The sequence below is a fragment of the Rhodamnia argentea genome, chromosome 5 (assembly GCF_020921035.1).
Source record: "Rhodamnia argentea isolate NSW1041297 chromosome 5, ASM2092103v1, whole genome shotgun sequence".
Taxonomy (NCBI): Eukaryota; Viridiplantae; Streptophyta; class Magnoliopsida; order Myrtales; family Myrtaceae; genus Rhodamnia; species Rhodamnia argentea.
This window is the reverse complement of record NC_063154.1, coordinates 6,945,643-6,965,005: the sequence shown is the minus strand read 5'-3', so window position 1 is coordinate 6,965,005 and position 19,363 is coordinate 6,945,643. Positions and strand designations below refer to the sequence as shown.

At 40.9% G+C, this 19,363-nt stretch overlaps 4 protein-coding genes across 7 annotated transcripts; 2 read left to right on the top strand and 2 right to left on the bottom strand.

The window, feature by feature from the left end:
* The first annotated feature begins 2,165 nt into the window (after nt 1-2,165).
* LOC115750656 (CLAVATA3/ESR (CLE)-related protein 12) lies at nt 2,166-2,522 on the top strand. Its single transcript, XM_030688159.2, has one exon. It carries the CDS (start codon nt 2,166-2,168, stop codon nt 2,520-2,522), a length of 357 nt encoding a protein of 118 aa, XP_030544019.1.
* Nucleotides 2,523-6,340: 3,818 nt separating this feature from the next.
* On the top strand, nt 6,341-9,281 carry LOC115750627 (uncharacterized protein At1g26090, chloroplastic). The gene is made up of 7 exons (XM_030688126.2): nt 6,341-6,661; nt 7,200-7,343; nt 7,434-7,508; nt 7,610-7,800; nt 7,877-8,048; nt 8,136-8,549; nt 8,999-9,281. Exons 1-7 carry the CDS (start codon nt 6,434-6,436, stop codon nt 9,128-9,130), a joined length of 1,356 nt encoding a protein of 451 aa, XP_030543986.1. The 5' UTR covers nt 6,341-6,433; the 3' UTR covers nt 9,131-9,281.
* Nucleotides 9,282-10,066: 785 nt separating this feature from the next.
* Nucleotides 10,067-14,586, bottom strand: LOC115750615. Of its 4 annotated transcripts, none has more exons than XR_004016501.2 (11): nt 14,145-14,585; nt 13,969-14,055; nt 13,601-13,777; nt 13,302-13,399; nt 12,716-12,804; nt 12,515-12,618; nt 12,332-12,428; nt 12,178-12,253; nt 11,944-12,058; nt 10,992-11,626; nt 10,067-10,454 (listed from the first exon to the last, which is right to left on the bottom strand). XR_004016501.2 is itself a non-coding variant. In XM_030688102.2 (11 exons), exons 1-11 carry the CDS (start codon nt 14,410-14,412, stop codon nt 10,361-10,363), a joined length of 1,737 nt encoding a protein of 578 aa, XP_030543962.1. In that variant the 5' UTR covers nt 14,413-14,585; the 3' UTR covers nt 10,067-10,360. The 4 variants fall into 4 exon arrangements, 3 of the variants coding, with proteins under 3 accessions (XP_030543962.1, XP_048134692.1, XP_048134691.1); XM_030688102.2 differs by having other exon boundaries at nt 11,095-11,626; XM_048278735.1 differs by lacking the exon at nt 11,944-12,058 and having other exon boundaries at nt 11,095-11,621; nt 14,145-14,586.
* A 2,219-nt stretch (nt 14,587-16,805) lies between these two features.
* On the bottom strand, nt 16,806-19,090 carry LOC115754666 (probable transmembrane ascorbate ferrireductase 4). Its single transcript, XM_030693774.2, has 4 exons — nt 18,853-19,090; nt 18,701-18,752; nt 18,354-18,550; nt 16,806-17,246 (listed from the first exon to the last, which is right to left on the bottom strand). The coding sequence occupies exons 1-4, from the start codon at nt 19,006-19,008 to the stop codon at nt 16,917-16,919; spliced, it is 735 nt and encodes a 244-aa protein (XP_030549634.1). The 5' UTR covers nt 19,009-19,090; the 3' UTR covers nt 16,806-16,916.
* Between the last annotated feature and the right edge of the window lie 273 nt (nt 19,091-19,363).

Here is a 19,363-nt window from a genome sequence, read left to right as displayed (position 1 = left end):
TCCCTCACTTTAAGCATTTCTAACTTCTTTGACTGCAAATGATTTTCCCTTAACTAGTCATTTTCAGCTGACCAATCGCATGAAAGTGCGGAAAATCAATTTGCGAAAAATTCTTTTACTCAAATAAACACCCCCTAGAGAAGGAAATAAGGGACAAATTGGTTAGGTTATCTTGAAAGGCCGTGTACACACTGTCTATTCATAGGCATAGATGCCGGGGAATTAGTGAAAGCCTTGTTATTTCTTAGCTAGAAACAAGGTACGAAGTTGTTCATTGTGTTACATCGTGTTCAATCATTAAAATCATTCCCGTTCGATTTTGAAATTGCTCATATTTACCTTTGGTTGGAACTTATTCTCGGAAGCCATTGATCTCTCTCTCTCTCTCTCTCTCTCTCTCTCTCTCTCTCTCTCTCTCTCTCTCTCTCTCGTATTGTGCTCATCGAGTTCTCTCACTTTAACCACTACTGTTCATACATTGCTTTGTCCACGGAGAACATGGAATGCGTATTCCCCACCACTTGGGACATTCAACCATGTCATCAACTATATTGATGGCAACTTTCGGTACCGACAGAGCGTACAAGTAGAAAGATTTCTTGAGTTCGATGCACGAGAAATCATTGTTCTAGCATTTTTGTTAGGAAACCAACTTGGAATAGGATGAGATTTAGCATTCCGAAATCGGGGATGGGATACATTTTATTGTACATCGCGTCGAGAACGAGCGAATTCAGCGTTTTCGAGACGCCGGCCACTGTTGTCTTCTTCGGACAACCACCACAAGACAATGGCAATCCCCAGGCAACCGTGACTCATCTTTGTGGTGTGGGTGTTCTGGTCGGGATGTCTCCGGTGCCCATTTGGTCTAAAATGTGGGGTTTCGCGTGTGTTGATGAAGTGCGAGAGATGCAAAAAGTGTTGATATAACTAGATTGCTTTAATGGCGTTAGGATATTTGAGTTAGGGATCTTGAGATGTAAAGGAAATCTTCATAGGGAACTCTGAAGGTAGGGATTGGTTGGACGGCCACCCTCGTCAAACTAGTCGGACCTAATACAATTTTTGTAACAATAGCCACGGCATGCCCAAATCAGCTGTGATCTAAAGTATCCATACGTCTCATCAAGAGATTAAATGTCCGAGCTAAAGTGAGCATGACGCGATTAGTCATGATCATGTGCCTTGTTACTTAGGAAACGGTCTGACCCGATGTCCCAACTCATCTAGAGCCATAAGGGGCTCGTTCTCGGCAATGAATGCCTCGGCCCTTGACATGAATGTTCACCCTCTTTCTCATGCATATGAATATTTCACTTCGTGCCTAACCATGCGAAATTTCATCACAATTTTCAAAAACCAATTCTTCGCTTTTCCCAAAAAGGAAAGTACGCGGCTCTGCTTAGCTTAAACAAATGGGAAATGCTTCTCCGAGTATTGTCAATGACGGTGCAATCTTAATCATAGATTCACACACCATCACCGCATGTTTTGCATAAATCACTCATCGATAAGGTGATCGTGCGGTTAGAAACTTAGAAATAACTGACAGATCTGTCAGATTGTCATCTTGGCAATTTCTTAAATAAAATTTCCGGCACACACATGCTAGTAGCAAGATTTTCCCACTCATAGAGAAGGTCGTCAGCACATTTGCATATTTCTCATAATATATAGTTGACTGCATATCTTTCACTGTGGTTGGGGGGGATAAAATGGAGGGTCTCCCTACCTGAGAAATTCCCAAAATTATATACATAAGAGATCCTAAAAAGAGATGGCATAATTAGCATAGTCCAAGACAAATTAATTAAGAATCATAGGAAGTTTGACAATGGATGATGATGACTGTTAAATTCTTGTTGCTTCAGTTTTAAGAAACTCTCATTGGAAAGTGGGTCTACCTTCCCCGCTCCATAAATATAACTTAAAGCACATCAAAAGGTACTCCCAAGCTAATTACCCCCCAAACCTCCCCCAATATAAGCAAACCCCACAACCCACATCAGTTCGATTAACCTCCTCACTTCATCTTCCCTATCAAATTTACCCTCTCTCTCTCTCTCTCTATATCTATCTCTGCCATAGTTGTCATTGGCCTTTTCCTCCTCCATGCTTCCTCTCGCCGCCCATTTCCTCCTCCTCCTCCTCCTCCCTCCGCCGCCATGACCCCGAAGCTTCCCCACGCCCTACTCACCATGCTCTGGCTGTCTATCCTCTTGCTGTTGCTTCTCGAGTTCTGCAAGTCCAGGTCGCACCTCGGCAACACGCAGCACGCCGTCGGTATTGGCGCCAAACCCGGATCGTCCTTGCCCTCCGCCTCTCACCACCATGGCTCCATCAACAGAAAGGTCTTGGCCAGCAGGTTCGACTTCTCCCCGTTCCGGAAACGCCGCGGGAAGAGCTCCGGCGGCCGCTCCCCGCAGCTACCGGAGCCGCCCGACAATGGCCGAGAGATCGACCCCCGCTACGGTGTGGAGAAGCGGCTGGTCCCGACCGGGCCGAACCCGTTGCACCACTGACTGATGGATATTAAAATACCCAGTGGCGGTTTTGCATTGCTGTAATCTGCATGGAAATTATGTCTCTCTGAAACCATCCCTGATGATTTATACTAATACACCTGGGGTTCAGGAGAGTATGATCTTTCATCAGCTCCACCTTGTACATGGCATTTTGAGTTTGTCACTACTGTGTTATGAGAAAGAAGAACATAATCTTGGGTTTAGTTCAGCTAAGATATATATATTTTTTTAATTTTTTTCTATTGTGATGATGAACATTGGGTGTTTGTCTTTACCAAAAAAAAAAAAAAAAACATTGGGTGTTTGATCAGAATTACATGTTCTGATTGTTTTGCTGTCAAGAATTCGTGATTAAAGCTTCGGTAGGGGGAGAGGGACATGAGTAGCTGTGACGGCACGGCACGGCATGGTTTTGGGAAGGAGAATATCTACCTCCACCATAATGACATAATACTAACGAGGGCAGTTAGGGTTAAAAAGCTTCGCTAACTTTGATGATTATGGATGATTAAGCAAATCTTGTCTCTTAAGCCCCCCCCCAAAAAAAAAAAAGAGAAATTTTCTTGGCACGTGATTGGCTTATCTATATATAATTGCTTGGGTGTCCATTTATTTGGTTTTTTCTAATAGTTTGACGGATCAATTTATTTGCATTTTCTTGTGATCACTTCCAATCTTGTATACGGGTTGGCTGAAATCCTTATAATGATAATCACTAAACGATTAATTGCGCAGAGTGGAGTAACTGGGAAATTTTTCAAAAGGTCCTAAACTTATTATGCGACAATCAATTTGATCCTAAACCTTTTAATTGTGCCAATTTAGTTTTAAATCTTTGAACGACTTGTCAATTTAGCCATAGACCTTTTGACGATTTTCAATGCGATCCTTTTATTAAGTTGAGGACCAAATCGACACAATTGAAAAATTTATGACTAAATTAACAAACTATCAAATAGATTTAAGGCTAAATTGGCACAATTGACAGGTTTAAGACCGAATTAGCCGCCGAACAATAGGTTTAGGACATTTTGAAAAATTATCCCAAAGTTTTTGGAGCAACGGATCGTGTCAACAACATGCGAAGTAAGTGTTGGAGATTCAAAATACCGAATGTGCACTTAGGGAAGAATCGGTGTATTAGAAAAGTACAAATTATTCATATATATAGCTACTTTGATAGGTGCTCCAATGTAACTTTTTATCGAAATTATTAACAAATTACTTTTCAAGTGGAACCTGCATTGATCAGAATTTGACAAACTATTGATTAACGGTGATTATGGACAAAGTTAGCCACACATTTACTTATAAGCTCAATCCATAGAATTAAGATTTTCTTGTGCAAACCTCTCAATTTGGATCGTACCACGAATCAAAACTTCAATAAGCGATATGCCTTCAAGTCATTTCTTTCTTTCAAATCGAACCCCATACCCGAAACTAAATGTCACCACCCCCACTCAATTCTCTTATCACTGGGTCGCGTGTCTAATAATGTAAAGATAGATTGAAAAGGTGAGCGAAATAGCATAGACAAGTTTTAAATTTGATTAATTAAGCATCTTCTTATTTATTTTGTTTACTCCTAACCCCTGAATCATAACTATCATTTCTGGGCCCTTGAGTCCCACCATCAAACCTGCTTCATTCATATAAGTGCCATCATCACTACCTTTATTTTTGCACTGTGCATCTTGAATCATGACAATTTAGAAATTGTCTGTTTAGGATCATCATCACTACCTTTATTTATTTATTTATTTATTTAATTTCTAAAAACCGTTTGAATTACTGAATTTAAAATGTAATTTGCTTCCCGAAATATTCTCCTATTTATCAAGCTAAAATATGCTAGAGGGATATAACAGGATGACCATAGTTGTCTAGCACTTTACAATTATGAATGCCGTTAGCTCGATCAAACTTTACAAATTCGAGGTCGGCGATCGTAATTTCTTTCACGGAAACTTTGCAATTTCATATCTTTATACGTGAATTTTGGGCTTTACATTAGTTAAAATATAAAGTCCTCAGCATATAAATTGTGCCACTACTTTGGAATAAGCTTCGACGTACCTTTCTTTCTCCATCACATAGAATCTAAAGAGATACAGAGCAACAGCCTTCAAGATCTGCCCGGACATTGATGGCTGGGGATGGCAAAAACCATCTAGAAGAAAGAGACGTTGCACATGAATAATCGAAAGCTGCAATTGCTAATTTACTAGGTGGGATTTGCCGACTCTTTGCGAGTTGTTGGTGACGTAGTCATCGATGCGTAGATAATCAAAAGTCGAAATAGCGATCTTCAGCGCGAATGATGAAACCCACCATTTATCTTCGCATCGCGCTTTCTGTAAATATAGACTCGCACAGCTCTCAGTACACATTATTATCACGTTTATTCAGGTTGGTCAGGTGCCGTTAACGTTGTGTTCGATACTCATCAACAATTGTTGCCGTGCACGAGTCGAGTTCGATTCCTCACGTCTCCATTTCCCCCCTCTTCGTGAATCTCCCTTTTCCGACCGCCCCCGCAAGGTTTGCATACACAAGGCCTTTGTGATCGAGCCGGCCTTCGCGTGAGGGAGAGTGCCAAAGATGAACAGTCGTGTATGTAACTCGGAGCGACATCCTCGTTCACCCTCCACTGCGCTTGAATTGCGGAGCTGCTCGCAAGTCGCAACTGATAAGGGTAACTACATCGCGTGTCATTGTCGCGCCGATCCAAATCACATCCTGATGTGCCTTGTCCCTTTCCAGGCCCGACATTTTATGGTGCAAAACAAGGGGCACTCACGGTTGGTTCCGTTGCTCTGTGGATTGAAACAGGAAGATGTGATTCAGTTGAGGTTGATGCAGACATAATGGTAGGAAGTAGGCACCCTCCGGCTAATCAGTTTAGGTTCATGTTTTTTTTTTTTTCTAATTTCCTTATTAGGAGGCAATCCCCCCTAATTACTAGCTTCTTATTAGTGTATATATTATATATTCAAACATATATTAAGTGTTAATTTTAAAGCGCCGAAAAAAAAAATCGCCTTCCCACTTGGAAAGGGGAGGTGTGGAGTTCGATTTCTCACCTAAGTTAGGGATGAGAATGCGTGAGTGAGGGAGTAAGATTTCGCAAGCTACATGTTAGAAGTGAGCGGTTTCGGGTTTCGTACATGTTCTACCCGAAACCTACCCGTTGGAACTCAATTTTTGGAACCCGAAGCCTATCATGTATACTCTGAAACCTACCATGTCACAGATTCTAGGTTACACATGTATTCTTAATTGAATGATTATAATGAATTATCACATTTAATTATCACCATCTGTTACTCCAATTCACCGGTCATAACTCATATTTAAACACACGAAAAGTAAGAGATATTAATAAAGTAAAAGTCTCAATGATAAAATGATTTCAAATTACACACTTATTATCGGATACCGGGAAATAACGCAGGATGGAGCGAGGACATATATCAAGAAAAATATATTAAAAAAAACTGGCTCAAGGTTCCAGGTTCCACAAAATTTAGGTTTCGTGTTCTATTCTAAAATCATGCTCGCTCCTGCTGTGTGCAGTACATTTTAAAATAGAATGTGATTGAACAGAATCAAGTATTCTTTAAAAAAAAAAAAAAAAGGGAAGGATAGAATCAGATTAAAAAAAACACAAAATCAAAACTAAATTGGACAACGCCGAAAACCATCTTGATTTTATAACACCTCTGTACAATTTACTCTTGAAATTACAATATTGGCCTTGAAAAGCGGGCATGACGGTTTTCTAACTAGAAGAAATTTGCGCCCCGACAAAGACAAATTAGCATTTCATCGTCTGTGTAATCCCACATGCCCGGCCACTGTTGAGGCGGAAAGGTCGAGGCTTTTCGGCAAAGCCAAGCTCAACAATGGCGTTGTCTTTCTCATCCTCCTCCCTCCTGATTTCGGAACCCGCCTGTCCTATTACTTACTCGGCGCCGATCGCTACACGAAGAGTTCGTGGAAGACGAGTTCGAGGTTTGATCAGGGCCGTGTCCCCTTCCGATGACAAGGACAAGGAGCGATCTACTAAATTGGTCACCTTTTTGGGCAAAGGTGGATCCGGAAAGACTACGTCGGCTATTTTCGCTGCTCAGGTAAACATGGGCACTCTCCTTTTCTGGTCTCTGTTCGGTTCTTGGTTCCAGTATAGTCTTTGGTTTTGGGGTAAAGTGTAATTGGTGACGGTTGAGCTTAGAGGGACTTGATCTGTTGTTAATTTTTTTTTGGGCTTCCTAATCTGAGGTTGTGCTCTTGAAAGAGATGAATGCCCCAATGCAAGGTTGTAATGTTCCTGATTGTTCCCTTGTCGCAAGATACTTCTCTGATAGCAAAAGTGAAGTGGACCAAATGAATGATTTCATTTTTGCATACTTGCTAGAAAAATCAGTTCTGGTTAATTCAGGTGGATGTCTTTCCTTGTTTGTTAAGCTCTTGTTGAGCTCTCTGGACAGTCGTATGATGATGGCAGAGTGTGAAAATGTTTGTTGCTTGATCCCTATTCGTGTACCATTCTCCTTCCTTCACCCACCTTGTTACAGGGGGAGACTGGTTCTGGTTTTGATTGTCGCAAGGCTTGGTTAACTGTGGTCTTCGTCATTATACTCATGCCTTGATATTGATGCTTACGATCAGCATTTTGCGATGGCGGGGCTTAAGACATGCTTGGTGATACATTCACGAGACACTACTGCTGACTATCTTTTGAATTGTAAGATTGGAACTTCTCCTATTAGATGCAAGGACAACCTCTCAGCTGTTCGATTGGAGACTACGAAAGTATGTCTTTTGGCTTATTTATGCTTTTATATTGATGGTGGCTTAACTGTGTATCTTCCTAAGACTGATATATCTTTGATGAGTTGACAGATGCTTCTCGAACCTCTCAAGCGACTTCAGGAAGCAGATTCTCGTCTTAATATGACAAATGGAGTTCTTGAAGGGGTAGGGACGTGATCCGTCTTCTGGTTGTATCACAGAAAAGAAGGAGTTTGAATATCTCTTTTTGAACCCATTTTTATGCCGCCTTCTCCTAAATGTAGTAGGTGGTGGGAGAAGAGCTTGGGGTGCTTCCTGGGATGGACTCCATTTTTTCAGCATTAGAACTCGAAAGATATGTCAGGTTCTTGTGGAATGAACCTCAAGGAAAACGAAGAGAAACATTTGACATGATAGTATATGATGGTATCAGCACAGAGGAAACCCTAAGGATGATTGGCGCACCCAGCAAAACGAGGTCAGACTCTCTCTCTCTCTCTCTCTCTCTCTCTCTCTCTCTCTCTCTCTAAAAATGCAGTTATTTGGCTACATAGGTTGTACTTAAAATACTTCCGAAGCATAACTGAGAAGACTGATCTGGGAAGATTGGCGGGTCCTTCAGTCTTAAGCCTGATAGATGAAGCTATGAGTTTAACTGGGAGCAAGTCCACTCTTAACGGTAACACAAGTGCAAGAATATGGGACGCACTGGAGAAAATGTTAGAGGTACTAAATTGCTAATATATTCTCTTGTGCTCCACATGCCCCATGATTTTTTTACAACGATCAAGATAGTGATTACATGTAATGCAGAGAGGAACTTCTGCCTTCTCTGACCCGCATGAATTTCGATGCTTTCTTGTGGTGGACCCTCAAAATCCAGCCTCTGTGGACTCTGCATTGCGATACTGGGGTAGCACAATCCAAGCCGGTGCTCTTGTATCTGGTGCTTTTGGTATTGCTTCTCCAAATCCTGCTGGAGAGTCGATGGAAAGAATTAAAGAGACATTTGCACCAATGCCATCTACTTTCATTCCGCACCTTTCATTTTCTTCCCCAGCAGATTGGGATGCAATAATGTCTAACTCTTCAAGTAAAACAGCACGAGAGCTTCTTTCATTGCCGGCAAGCAGCATTTCGATGCCATCAGTCAAGTTTGATCCAGTGAAGAACTTGGTGACTTTACTCTTGCCTGGGTTCGATAAATCCGAGATCAAGCTTTACCAAGTATGCTCAGCTTCTGTATCCCTCAACTTACCTTTGTTTCATTTGCATGGAGTTGGTTTTGCTAAGATCTACAGTGTTGGAAGAATTTTTTTCCCCTTTCTAGAAGAGTGGCAATTCTACTTACAGAACTGTTGAAGGAGACTTTCTAGAAGTCAAGATGCTTATGCTATAGGAAGTCTCTACCTTTGGGTGGGAGGGAGTGAAATGTATATTTAAAAATGCTTCTTAGCTGAGGCGGCATTTAAGAATAATCGAGGTGGAGAATTATTTTGACTCACGGTAATAGAAAGATTCTAAGTATAGAAGCATGCATAAGCAGCAGAGATTCTTGGTTTTGACCCATAAGCTAATGAGATTCCGTTGACAGTCGATGATGTTAGGTCATGAGCATAAACTTTTGTCCCTCACTGGTAAGCTAATATGCAATGTCGATAACTTGACAAATGCAGTATAGGGGAGGATCCGAGTTGCTGGTGGAGGCCGGGGATCAAAGACGTGTCATTCTTCTGCCCCCAGATATTCAAGGGAAGGTGGGAGGTGCCAAATTTGTGGATCGAAGCCTCATAATCACTATGCGATAGGGATGCAACCTACTTTTCTCTCTTTTGGTGTCTTCTTGAGTAGTTTGAAACTGACCATTCTTTTGTCAGACTTTAACAGCACTAGTGGCAATCATTCTTGGAAAATGCGTTTGATTATTGAAATTTTTTACAGCACTTGCTGTGAGGTTTTTATGTTCCATTTGTTAAACCGGACTTTCATCAACAGGAGACTGAGTTTCTTCTCTACCATGACATTTGTTTTGTTGTTTGAATAATCGTCAAAGATGTATAAACTCTACATACCGCACGGCAGTTATGCTTTAGTTACAGCCGATGGGGACCAAAAACTGATTGGATTTACTGAAATCATCACAGACATTCAGAGGCTGATAGGACCCTCTGAATAAACCCTTCAAATGACAATAATGGAACTCGGTCCTCAAAAACATACCGAATCATGGTTCTGCCCCTCCCTCCGGATCATCAGAATGGTAACTACAACTTATTCAAGCACTTTAAAGATGTGAAACTCAAAAGTCCTAACTTGTACCACAATTTGCTGGACCAAATAAGGTCTCCAACCGCACAAACTGAATCAAAAGTTTAGCATGTTCTTCTTATCTTTTATAATGTATTATTCAATTGAATCATCAGCTTTGCTTGAGAAGGGCCAAAATACTACTAACTAAAGAGTAAAATCAGGGTTTTCAACCTTAAGAAAAAAGGGGCAAAATCAGGTAACCGGCTTTCCATGCTCCTTTATGATATATGCCTTTCAGGTTTAGCTCCTAGAAGCAAGTCAGTATATTACTTCAGCTAGATCTCTATAGCCCATCATCCACAGCGTTTGACAACAGTGACATCTTTTCTCGTCTTGCGACTGATTAATGAACGGTATATAATTGTAAACAACTGAGATCTCGAAGGAAGTGCTTTCATAGATAGGATGAAAATTGTACACCAAGCTGAAGCTTATGATAAGAAAAATGACCAAAGAATCTCGAGTCTCGGTGTCAACTGTTCAAAGGATTTCTTTTCAGACAGTCTATAGACACACACATAGAGGGACGCACAGTGCCGGGGGGATTCCGAGGGAAGAAAGAGAGCAAAATCAACCTTCTTTGTCCTGCCAGAAAAAAAAAATTATATCCTATAGCCGCATCTAGCGCTAGCCGGAATGTGTAATGCATGAAAGGTCAATCGGAAGTTTGCAGTTGTAGCTGTTAAGCTAGAAGCACTTCAAGTAGCCACCCACTGTACACTTCTTTATCATGCTTGGCCATCCCATCTCCACCTTCTTCCAAGCTCCTCTAGCACCTTGGCACGAGCTTGGCTTTTCCTTGCTTCATCTTCTACCCAAGACCTGTGCAAATCACTTTCATCATGCAGAAGACTATAGAACATGGACAACAAGTAGAAATGTAGAAGACGATTCAGTTCTCCCATCACCATCGATGATCATCAGGATAACATTCCTAGATACTAACGCCAATTACAAAGAGAGAAAATAAGCATAATACAAGCATGGACCAATTGATATCCACATTAGGTATAGAAAATCAACATAGACATGGATGCTGGTACTGCTGTCAATTTCACGAATGTCTTACAACTAGTTCTTGCACCTAGACATGAGACACGTGAACTGTTGAATAAATGTCCAAAACACGGACACTGGTCGAACAATTAAAAGCACAGCTAAACAAAACATTCCATGGTCAGACTGCCACACATTGAGATAGGATGGATAGTGAATGAGCACATGCTTAAAGGACAAATTGTCACTAATGGAAATTTGTTCCATCATTAAGGTTAGGATTATGCAATTTTAACATCAAAGGTCGACATCACATGCTCAATCTCGGGATGAAATGCCCCATAACTAAGAAACCATACTTACACGCAAGCCGGAACCTTATGACTGGTATGCGAGCCTTTTAATAGGAGCTGGAGTAACTGTGTTGAGTATGCATGCTTTCAAATTATCCACCAAGGTACATTACCTAAGTATCCGCAAAGCTTCTATCTCAGCTCCCAGAATAGATTTTGTATCCAGCATCCTTTCATGCTTGGTCTCTAAATCACTGATAGTATCCTGCATCTCAAATTGCTCACGAACATAGATAGCTCTCTCTGATGCCAGTCTGTCTGACATCTCATCAACTTCTTCTCTAAGGTGGCAAATCAGTTGCTTCTGACAATCCAAAGCTGCTTTCTCTTTCGTATGCTCTTGGAAGGTCGTCTCCTGAATTATCTTCTCTTGCTCTAAATCATCAATTACCACAAGATAGTCCTTTTCAACTTCCAAACCGCGGGTTTCTTCTTCTTTCAGCCTCTCATCCCAAAGCCTTTTTATGTCACCCCTTTCAATTAACTCAAACCTAATTTCTTCCATCTCAACCACCCTCGAAAAATTCTCAGTCTCCAGTCTTGCTAGTTCCGTCTGAATTGCTGACGTCATCCGGCCACTGGTCAATGCTATAGCAGCTTGTGCTTTCGTGGAAGGTTTATTAGGTTGAAATCGCCTGCTCTGTCCTGTAGAATGCGGATTTTTAACATCGAATGATCAGATCCATATATGATACTCTCAAAAACTACTTGCACTTAATACATGAATTGTGCTAACTATAATATACAACTGCTCAATAGGTTTAGGATAAAATGTCGCACAAACTCCAATAAAATTAACCCAAGGAAAAATAAGGAGCCAGTGTTATTTCTGTTACAAATGTCTGCAGCATAACAGTATCCGTTCAGATACTACAAAGCAGAACTACACTTTTGAATTTGCTAGCCATACATGGGTCAGTATAGGCAGTGAGAGACTTGGGAGAAGGGTTAAGAGAACAGACCAAAAACTTTTCTCATTATGCTCCTGTCACCAGCCAACAAGTCCATGAAAAATTCTGCCGATATATTTGCACTGATCTCCCTCGTATCCATGAAGCCAACTTTTTTCTTTGATATCTGGACTGTAAACAAGTTACACTTCAAGTGCTTTAAAACACCAATGAAGCATCCACCTCATGGAAACGAATGTAAACCAGAAATGAAATAATCTGCAGACAATGCATAATTTACTGTACCTCTTCTTCTAGTCCTGGGACAAAATCATATTCTAATTGCACTCTCCAGTTTATCAGATCTTGCCGTGAGATGAACCTGCCCAAAAGATTAATGTCTTAGAGTTGGAAGGAAATGTTTTAAAAAAGAAAAAACCAAATCATGTACGTGATATACCTCTCGGGAAAGAATAACATGCCGTGCCTATCTGAGAAGAAAGAACTGGAATTTTCCCCTGAGAGCTTGCTAGAGATGATACCAGCCTCTGCTAGCGCTTGAGTACATATTCGAACAAAGACTCAGATTTTTGTGCTATTAACTAGATAGCCAACCGAAAAAATAAAAACAGTTTAAACTCACCTTGGATGGCACCGAAGTCCGGGTCTTCAACACTCACATCATCAAAGGCAGCGACTTTAGACCCAGAAAGTGACAAAGACGGAAAAATTCTATGTTTTGGGTTCCTATAGCAAATTGATGGTTTAGCATGCTAGATCATCGAATATTCTAAATAAAGTACAAGAAGTCAAGAATATCCCAGCAAATAGCTTCAATCAATACCTTTCCAGTGAAGAACTTAATCGAACAAGCCATCTAGCATATTCCCTTCTAGTGCATAATTCATTGGCCTTGATGTCTTCTTCCATGATCTGCAAGCCTTAATGGCATCCATGATCATGCTAAGAATAAAATGAACCTTCATAGGTGACAAAAGACACCCTCAATGCATTTACCAACCAAAAATGGGCCCCCTTGATGCCTAACACTACAGGTAAGTAAAAGAATTGGAAGGTATTCATCACCATGGCCAGCAAAAATAAGCAGCTCAAAAAGAAAGAGAGAGTCCCCTAAAAGCTCTGTCAGTTATGCATTCCAACACTCTCTTAGCAATTTGCTGTTTCTATGGGACAATAAATATTCTAGCCCAAGAACCAAAAATTGACTGAGCTTGCCTCATCAAACTTACATGGGCAAGTCACATCAGGTAATTCGAGACAGAAGCAGCAAAATTTTGACAATACTTAACACGAATATGGGGTGAAGAGTGTTATGCAAGAGGAAACATTGAAGTAAAGATGAGACCTTTCTATAAGAAAAATGCAAAAGTTTCTAGACATGTGATTTTCTTTTGCTTCTAGAAACGAACCTTCAGTCTTTCCAGAACCATCACAGCTTCCTGCTGGGTAGGATCTACAGCAACTGGAACTATAACTCGCTCCTGCTTATTCCTTGAGGCTGAGCTGTCTGAAGGAAAGGAACTTGCTCAGTCAAAAGTATCCAAACGAACCAATAGGGTGCCAACAAATATCCTCCACACGATCTTGGCAGACTAAAGATAACGCAACACATGTGCGGTGATCCTCTCCATCTAACAAACTGCAAACTTTAGAAAGGCCCTGATAGGGGACAGCACTGATCAGAAACTGTTTTGACACATGAAAATACCTGAAACCACATTGTTGCTGACTGAATCAGATAAACCCGCTGGGCTATTCTGGGAGAGAAAGCTCTTTCCGTCCGATAAACCGGCATCCAATTCTTCACTTAGATAAGCTTCAGTTTCAGTCTGATTCGACAGACTTCTCCAAGAACGCAACCGATCGAAGAAGTGGAAACTATACCCTACAATAACAAATAAAATGAAAACCTCACAAATTGCTGAAGCCATCACCATATATGCATTGGCATCATCCCAAAACCCATTATACACAGAGAACCCAAATCACTAGCATCAATCAATTCTCTACCAAACTAACGTAGCCACAAGTGAAGTACAAAACTACGCAGCTTGAAGATCAAAACACCGACATTACCATTTCTAGAAAGTGAGTAATGAGCAATTACAGCAACCAAAACAGTGAGTGAAGTCCCAACGGCCCCAATAGCATACGTTGGCACTCCTGCACAACGAAAAAAAAAAAACCATCACGCAAGTTCTAACCAAAAAAAATAAAAAATCTTTGCACGAGACACCCGCGAAGAAATATACCCTTTCTCTTCCTCTGGGGCTGAGATTCGACCGCGGCCCAGCCATTGAAATCGGAATCGGAGCTCGCGCAATCACTGTCGGCCCACGAGAGGTCGAGGCTTCTTCTCTCGGCGAGCGAAGCCGAGAGGCGAAGCGGCCTATGCCTCGAGCATCGGAGATTGCCAAGTCTGACGAAGATGGGGAAGCGACGGCACAGCGAGAGAGAGCGAGCGTCGGAGAACGAGAACAAATGGTCGGAAGGAGTGACCAATGTAGCCGAGAAGGTCATTTTCGTGAAGGGAAAAAAAAAAAAGCGATTTTTAGGGTTTATGTGAACTGGGTATGGAGCGAATGAGTATGATCGGACATTGGAGCGGAGAAGAAGTAGAGATGCAGAAGACGAAGATCGCAGTGATTCGGTGACATTCTCAACGAGACGTCAAAATGGGACATTTTCCAGATTTTTGTTTTATTTTCCTTCTTTCTTCCCATTTTGTGTGCGCGCATTTTCGGACAAAGAATTTCTCCCTAAAAGAACCAAATAATGGAAAATGGTAAACGGTCTTTGACCGGTAATAAAGTTTTTTTTTACGGCGGGTAATATGAAGGCAAATGCAATATAATCATATGTTTTCCTTTATAATGAATACAAAAAAAAAACATCTTAATGACCAATGCATATGTGAAATAATAATTATAGAAACATTCGAATAGAATGAAATAAAAGTTAAAATTCAAAGAGTATTATTCCGATGGATAACTCTTTTCCAGAGTTCATTAATATCTGAGCTCATTAGCTTACCTCCATCTATCTTATTAATGGGTCATAGTTCGGAGGAAGACCCAGTAGTAGATATAAAACCATTCATTCTGGTTTTATATTTGTTTGAAGAAAATGCTTAGCTAATTCAATGTGTCTAATCAAGAAAGCCTTTCTTCTTCCAATTTTGCAATCTTCCCATTCATTAACCGTGGGTCTTTCTTTTCCTAATTCCTTCCATTTTACCAATGAATAGTCTATAATAACTCGTAAATAGCTAATTGTTCTCTGACAGCACCCGCTTCGGTAGAAATTTCTTGATGTTTCGAAGCCTTCAATAGTTAAAAAAAAAAAAAAGGTGAGATGATGTATTTTCAGGATTGGATTTCATATTGGAATAAAATAATGTATTCCAATAAAGATAAAAAGACTCATTGTCCTTATCCAACGGAAAAAATTTAACCTATTGATTACATGACAGATACAACACAACATGCCAATCACATCCTTCAATATGTTTCCCAATCAATTTGGGTTTAAGTTTTTTAAAATGCTCATTTCCTGCTCAATTATTTCTCTACTATACTTGATCTAACCGACATATCAAACACGTGAGAGTAACAATACGCTGAAGGAGTGGACCCCACAACAATGTTTAATTATCTATAATTTATTTTTTTTGTGGTCGAGAATAGACTATTAATGTCACAGTGAATTAAAAACAATAATATAATCTTTTTTTTTTCTACCAATAATATCCTCATGGGAAAAAGGACACCATATGTATCATAACCTTCATACGTGCGTGCACTTGAGTATCATCACTTTTTTTTTTCAATCACTTGAGTGTCATACTTAATATATAATGTTCACTCAAGTGCTAAAATTCTTTTCTAAATCATTAACTTTTCAATCGATCACTTGAGTACTGTGACTTTTTAAAGACGTACACCACAAGTTCCATACCACATCAAATTTTTGACACTTGGGTAAATATTGTTTAAAAGTTAGGACACTGAAATAATCGATTGAAAGTTACGGCTTTTAGATGAACGTTTTTTAGAAGTCATTATATTCAATTAATCGAAAAGAAAATGTTATAATACTTAAGTGAGCGTCATAAGAAAGTCAAAGCACTTGTAATATCATTGCCTTATCGTCATTTAGTAGGGTCTAATTAGAGAGTTGAAGTTCCGAGGGTTTAAGTAAGAATAGTGGATGTGTATCGGCGAGTTAAATTTAAACTTCCTTTCTTTGCCCCTCAGCTTTTTGGCTTTGCACATTGAAAATACAGGGGAAAATTGCAAAAAGGACATGAAGTGAACCTTATTTTAAATAAGGGTTTGAAGTGCTCTCATTTTTCTAAAGAAAAGTTTGATCAAGGGTATTTTCGTCACTTATATTTCCCAAACTTTTTTTCTTTCTTTTTTCCCTTTTTTTCCCTTCCTTTTCACTAATGGTAGATCTCGGGCGATGGCCGGCCACCGGCAAGGTCGCTCCCGGCCATTGAGGGTCGGCCTTGCACGGGCGAGGTGAGCTCTTGCCCGACCTAGCGAGGATGAGGTCACCCTAGACAGCCATTGGCGAGGCCGGCAAGGGCATGGGCGAGGCGACTCTTGCCGACCACAACAAAGAAAAAAAGAGAAATGAAAAGAAAAAAGGGAAAATTTTAAAAATAATAATAAATGACGAAAATACCTTTGGTCAGATTGTTCTTGGAAACAATGAGGTCACTTTGGGTTTTTATTCAAAATAAGATTTATTTCAGATCCTTTTTTTTATTTTTTTTAAGAAAATGAAGGTACTTTAGAACCTTTTTCAAAAATTTCCCTAAAATATAGGTGCAGGTACGAGAACAAGGCATTCATGGTCAAACTTCATCCAAGAGACTCTCACAAATGTCAATTTTCCCAGAGGCAATCTGAGTCAAAGACAAGCAGAACCAGAGCTGTGGAAATTGACGTATGAAGAAATCAGATAGCAATGAAACAGTCACACTATTTACATTGACCTCCCACCCACATCGCACCAAACTAGGAAGTCAAGTTCTTGGGTTCAGAGTGTGAGTATATAAGCTTAGTTTGAAGAGAATGGTACTTCGGAGAAACTGCAGCCAATATGACGATACCGCTGAGCAGGGCCAATCCCAGACCGAGACTGTTCACGACCATGGACTCCGAACCGTGTTTCTCTACGTTTCTCATCGTCTGTAGGAACGTCAACTTCTCTAGGAGTCCGGTCTCTGCTGTGGCCACAGCCAAGCCGTAGGTGTAGAGTCCAAGGAAGATGTGCCAAGGCAACACCTTCATTCTTATCGACCGCGCCTCTCCTCTGTGCCAGAAGCTCAGGAAACCCATCAACCACTGAAACGTAAACATGAAGAAACAGAATGTCAGCGCTCGGTTATGACCTGGGTAAACTTTCGACATACATAAGAAGATCACCCATGCCTTGAATGCTGAAAAGAAACTAAGAGTTGTCAACAACACAACGTGGCCACATGCGAGTGGGAAGCATATACACGTCAACCTAAAGGTAAACAGATGGTTTTGCTCATTTTACCAACAAGATCATGTTGTGTCGCTCGATGAAGAAGTTCACCGTGAAGTTTCCCAGATCTAGATGAATGCACAATTGGACATTATAAAGGTCGTTCAGGATTTTAGGCTTCTGCAATGCCTGAGTGCTGGGAAGCAGATTTTTGCGCTTCACCACCACTCGTCAAGGCATCCGTGGGAATTGATTAGGATCAAACTGAAAATTAAGGAAATCAAAACCCTCAAATGGCAATATAATGGCTTTACATGCTAATGACAGAATCTGAGGTCGCTGCCGAATGAAAACGAGATTCGATGACCATTACACAGATAGTGTTTTCTCTATTTGATAACCGATAAGATTAGGTTCAGTAGTTCAGAGAAGTAGCGCATGAAGCGGAGAGAGAAGCATTGTGTTGGTCATGGTTAGGCCCGTCGTACTTGATTATAGTGAATGGTAAACCCAGCTTGATCCTTCCTAACGAGGCCCAGGAGCGATGCCTGGTTATGCGACAGGAATAGCCTTCTACAATTCACAAACAAATGGCGTCGAGGGCTACGTGTATCATGGATGCCTAGAAAAGTTACGAGATATTATATCAATGAAAACAAAATCTAAATGAAAACAGGCACCACAAGCAAGCTGGTTATCACTAGTTAGCCTTCTTTTTCTTGTTGGGAAAACACATTTGTCCTTGGCTAACATATCACGACTCACTGATCAGCTGAAAATCAAACTGAAGTGGCCAAAACACAACCAGCAAGAAAATGCAGAGGATTTAGGGCAGATTCTAGACTGAAATACGCCGTTTTCAGTACCCTTTATGGCTACTTATCAACTGGGAAAGCCGGTAGCAAATAATAATAAAAAAAAAGGTGAAATTTTTGGTGAGAAAAAACATGACATAAGATTGAAGAGGGAAAGTGAGAAACCTGAAGTCCAAACAAGGAGACGCAGATCAAGCCCATCCAAGAATGCAAGCTGTAGAAATTACCCACAACCCCATCTTGTCCGTGGAACTTCGTCCAAATGCCGAAAACCCCACTTCCCAGAGCCACTCCTTGAAGCCACAGATGCACCGATTTCTTCATGTTCCTCGAACCAGGCAACCATCTGTGGACCAAGATCGCTGAAACAGAGAAGACCCACATTTGGAGGGGGTGGGGTGGGGGGAAGCAACAAAGAAAAGAGAGAGAAATTCAGAGAGAGCAGATTTGTGAATGGGAAGGTTTCTTTCTCGTTTCAAATTCACCAGCAGAAAGGTCTGTATCTTGTGTACCTTCTCCACTAATGAGAATGAAGCCGATGACCATCAATAGGGGGTGAAGAACCTGTTTGAAGACAGAAACACCCTCTTCACTTACTCATATTCACAACCAAAACCTTGCATTGAGAGAGAGAGAGAGAGAGAGAGAGAGAGAGATGGAATACAGAATAAATGAGGTCTTCTTGAGAGGAGGAGTGAGGGAGGAAGCTAGATTTGAAGGCGAGAGCCCAAGAGAGCACGAGCATTGCCACTATCACTCCACAGATTCTTGCAAACAGGAGGACGAGGAACGGTGAAGAAGAAGAAGAAGACGTTCCCATGGCTTCTCCTTTGGCCTTGTTAGAGCTCAGAAATGGAGCTGAGACTCGCTCAGTCGCCAGCCACCGACACCTGAGGGAGTTGGGACGATAGATCCGAGCAAAGCAGTCCTCTACTTTTTTCCTAGTTTTGGAAATTTTTATTGGAAAGAGAGGGCCGTTAATGGAGGAGTGCTATTCTGGATGAGTGCAATGGACGCACATGCCATTCACTTGAATAAACTGTAAAATGAAAACCATTCCAGAGGGGCTATTCTGGATGAGTGCCAACTGGCTCTCAACATCATGGGCCGTTGCATTGCATTGAGAGGATGACACGACCGAGCGAATGCTGGAAATTTCCTATTATCAAGCCTCA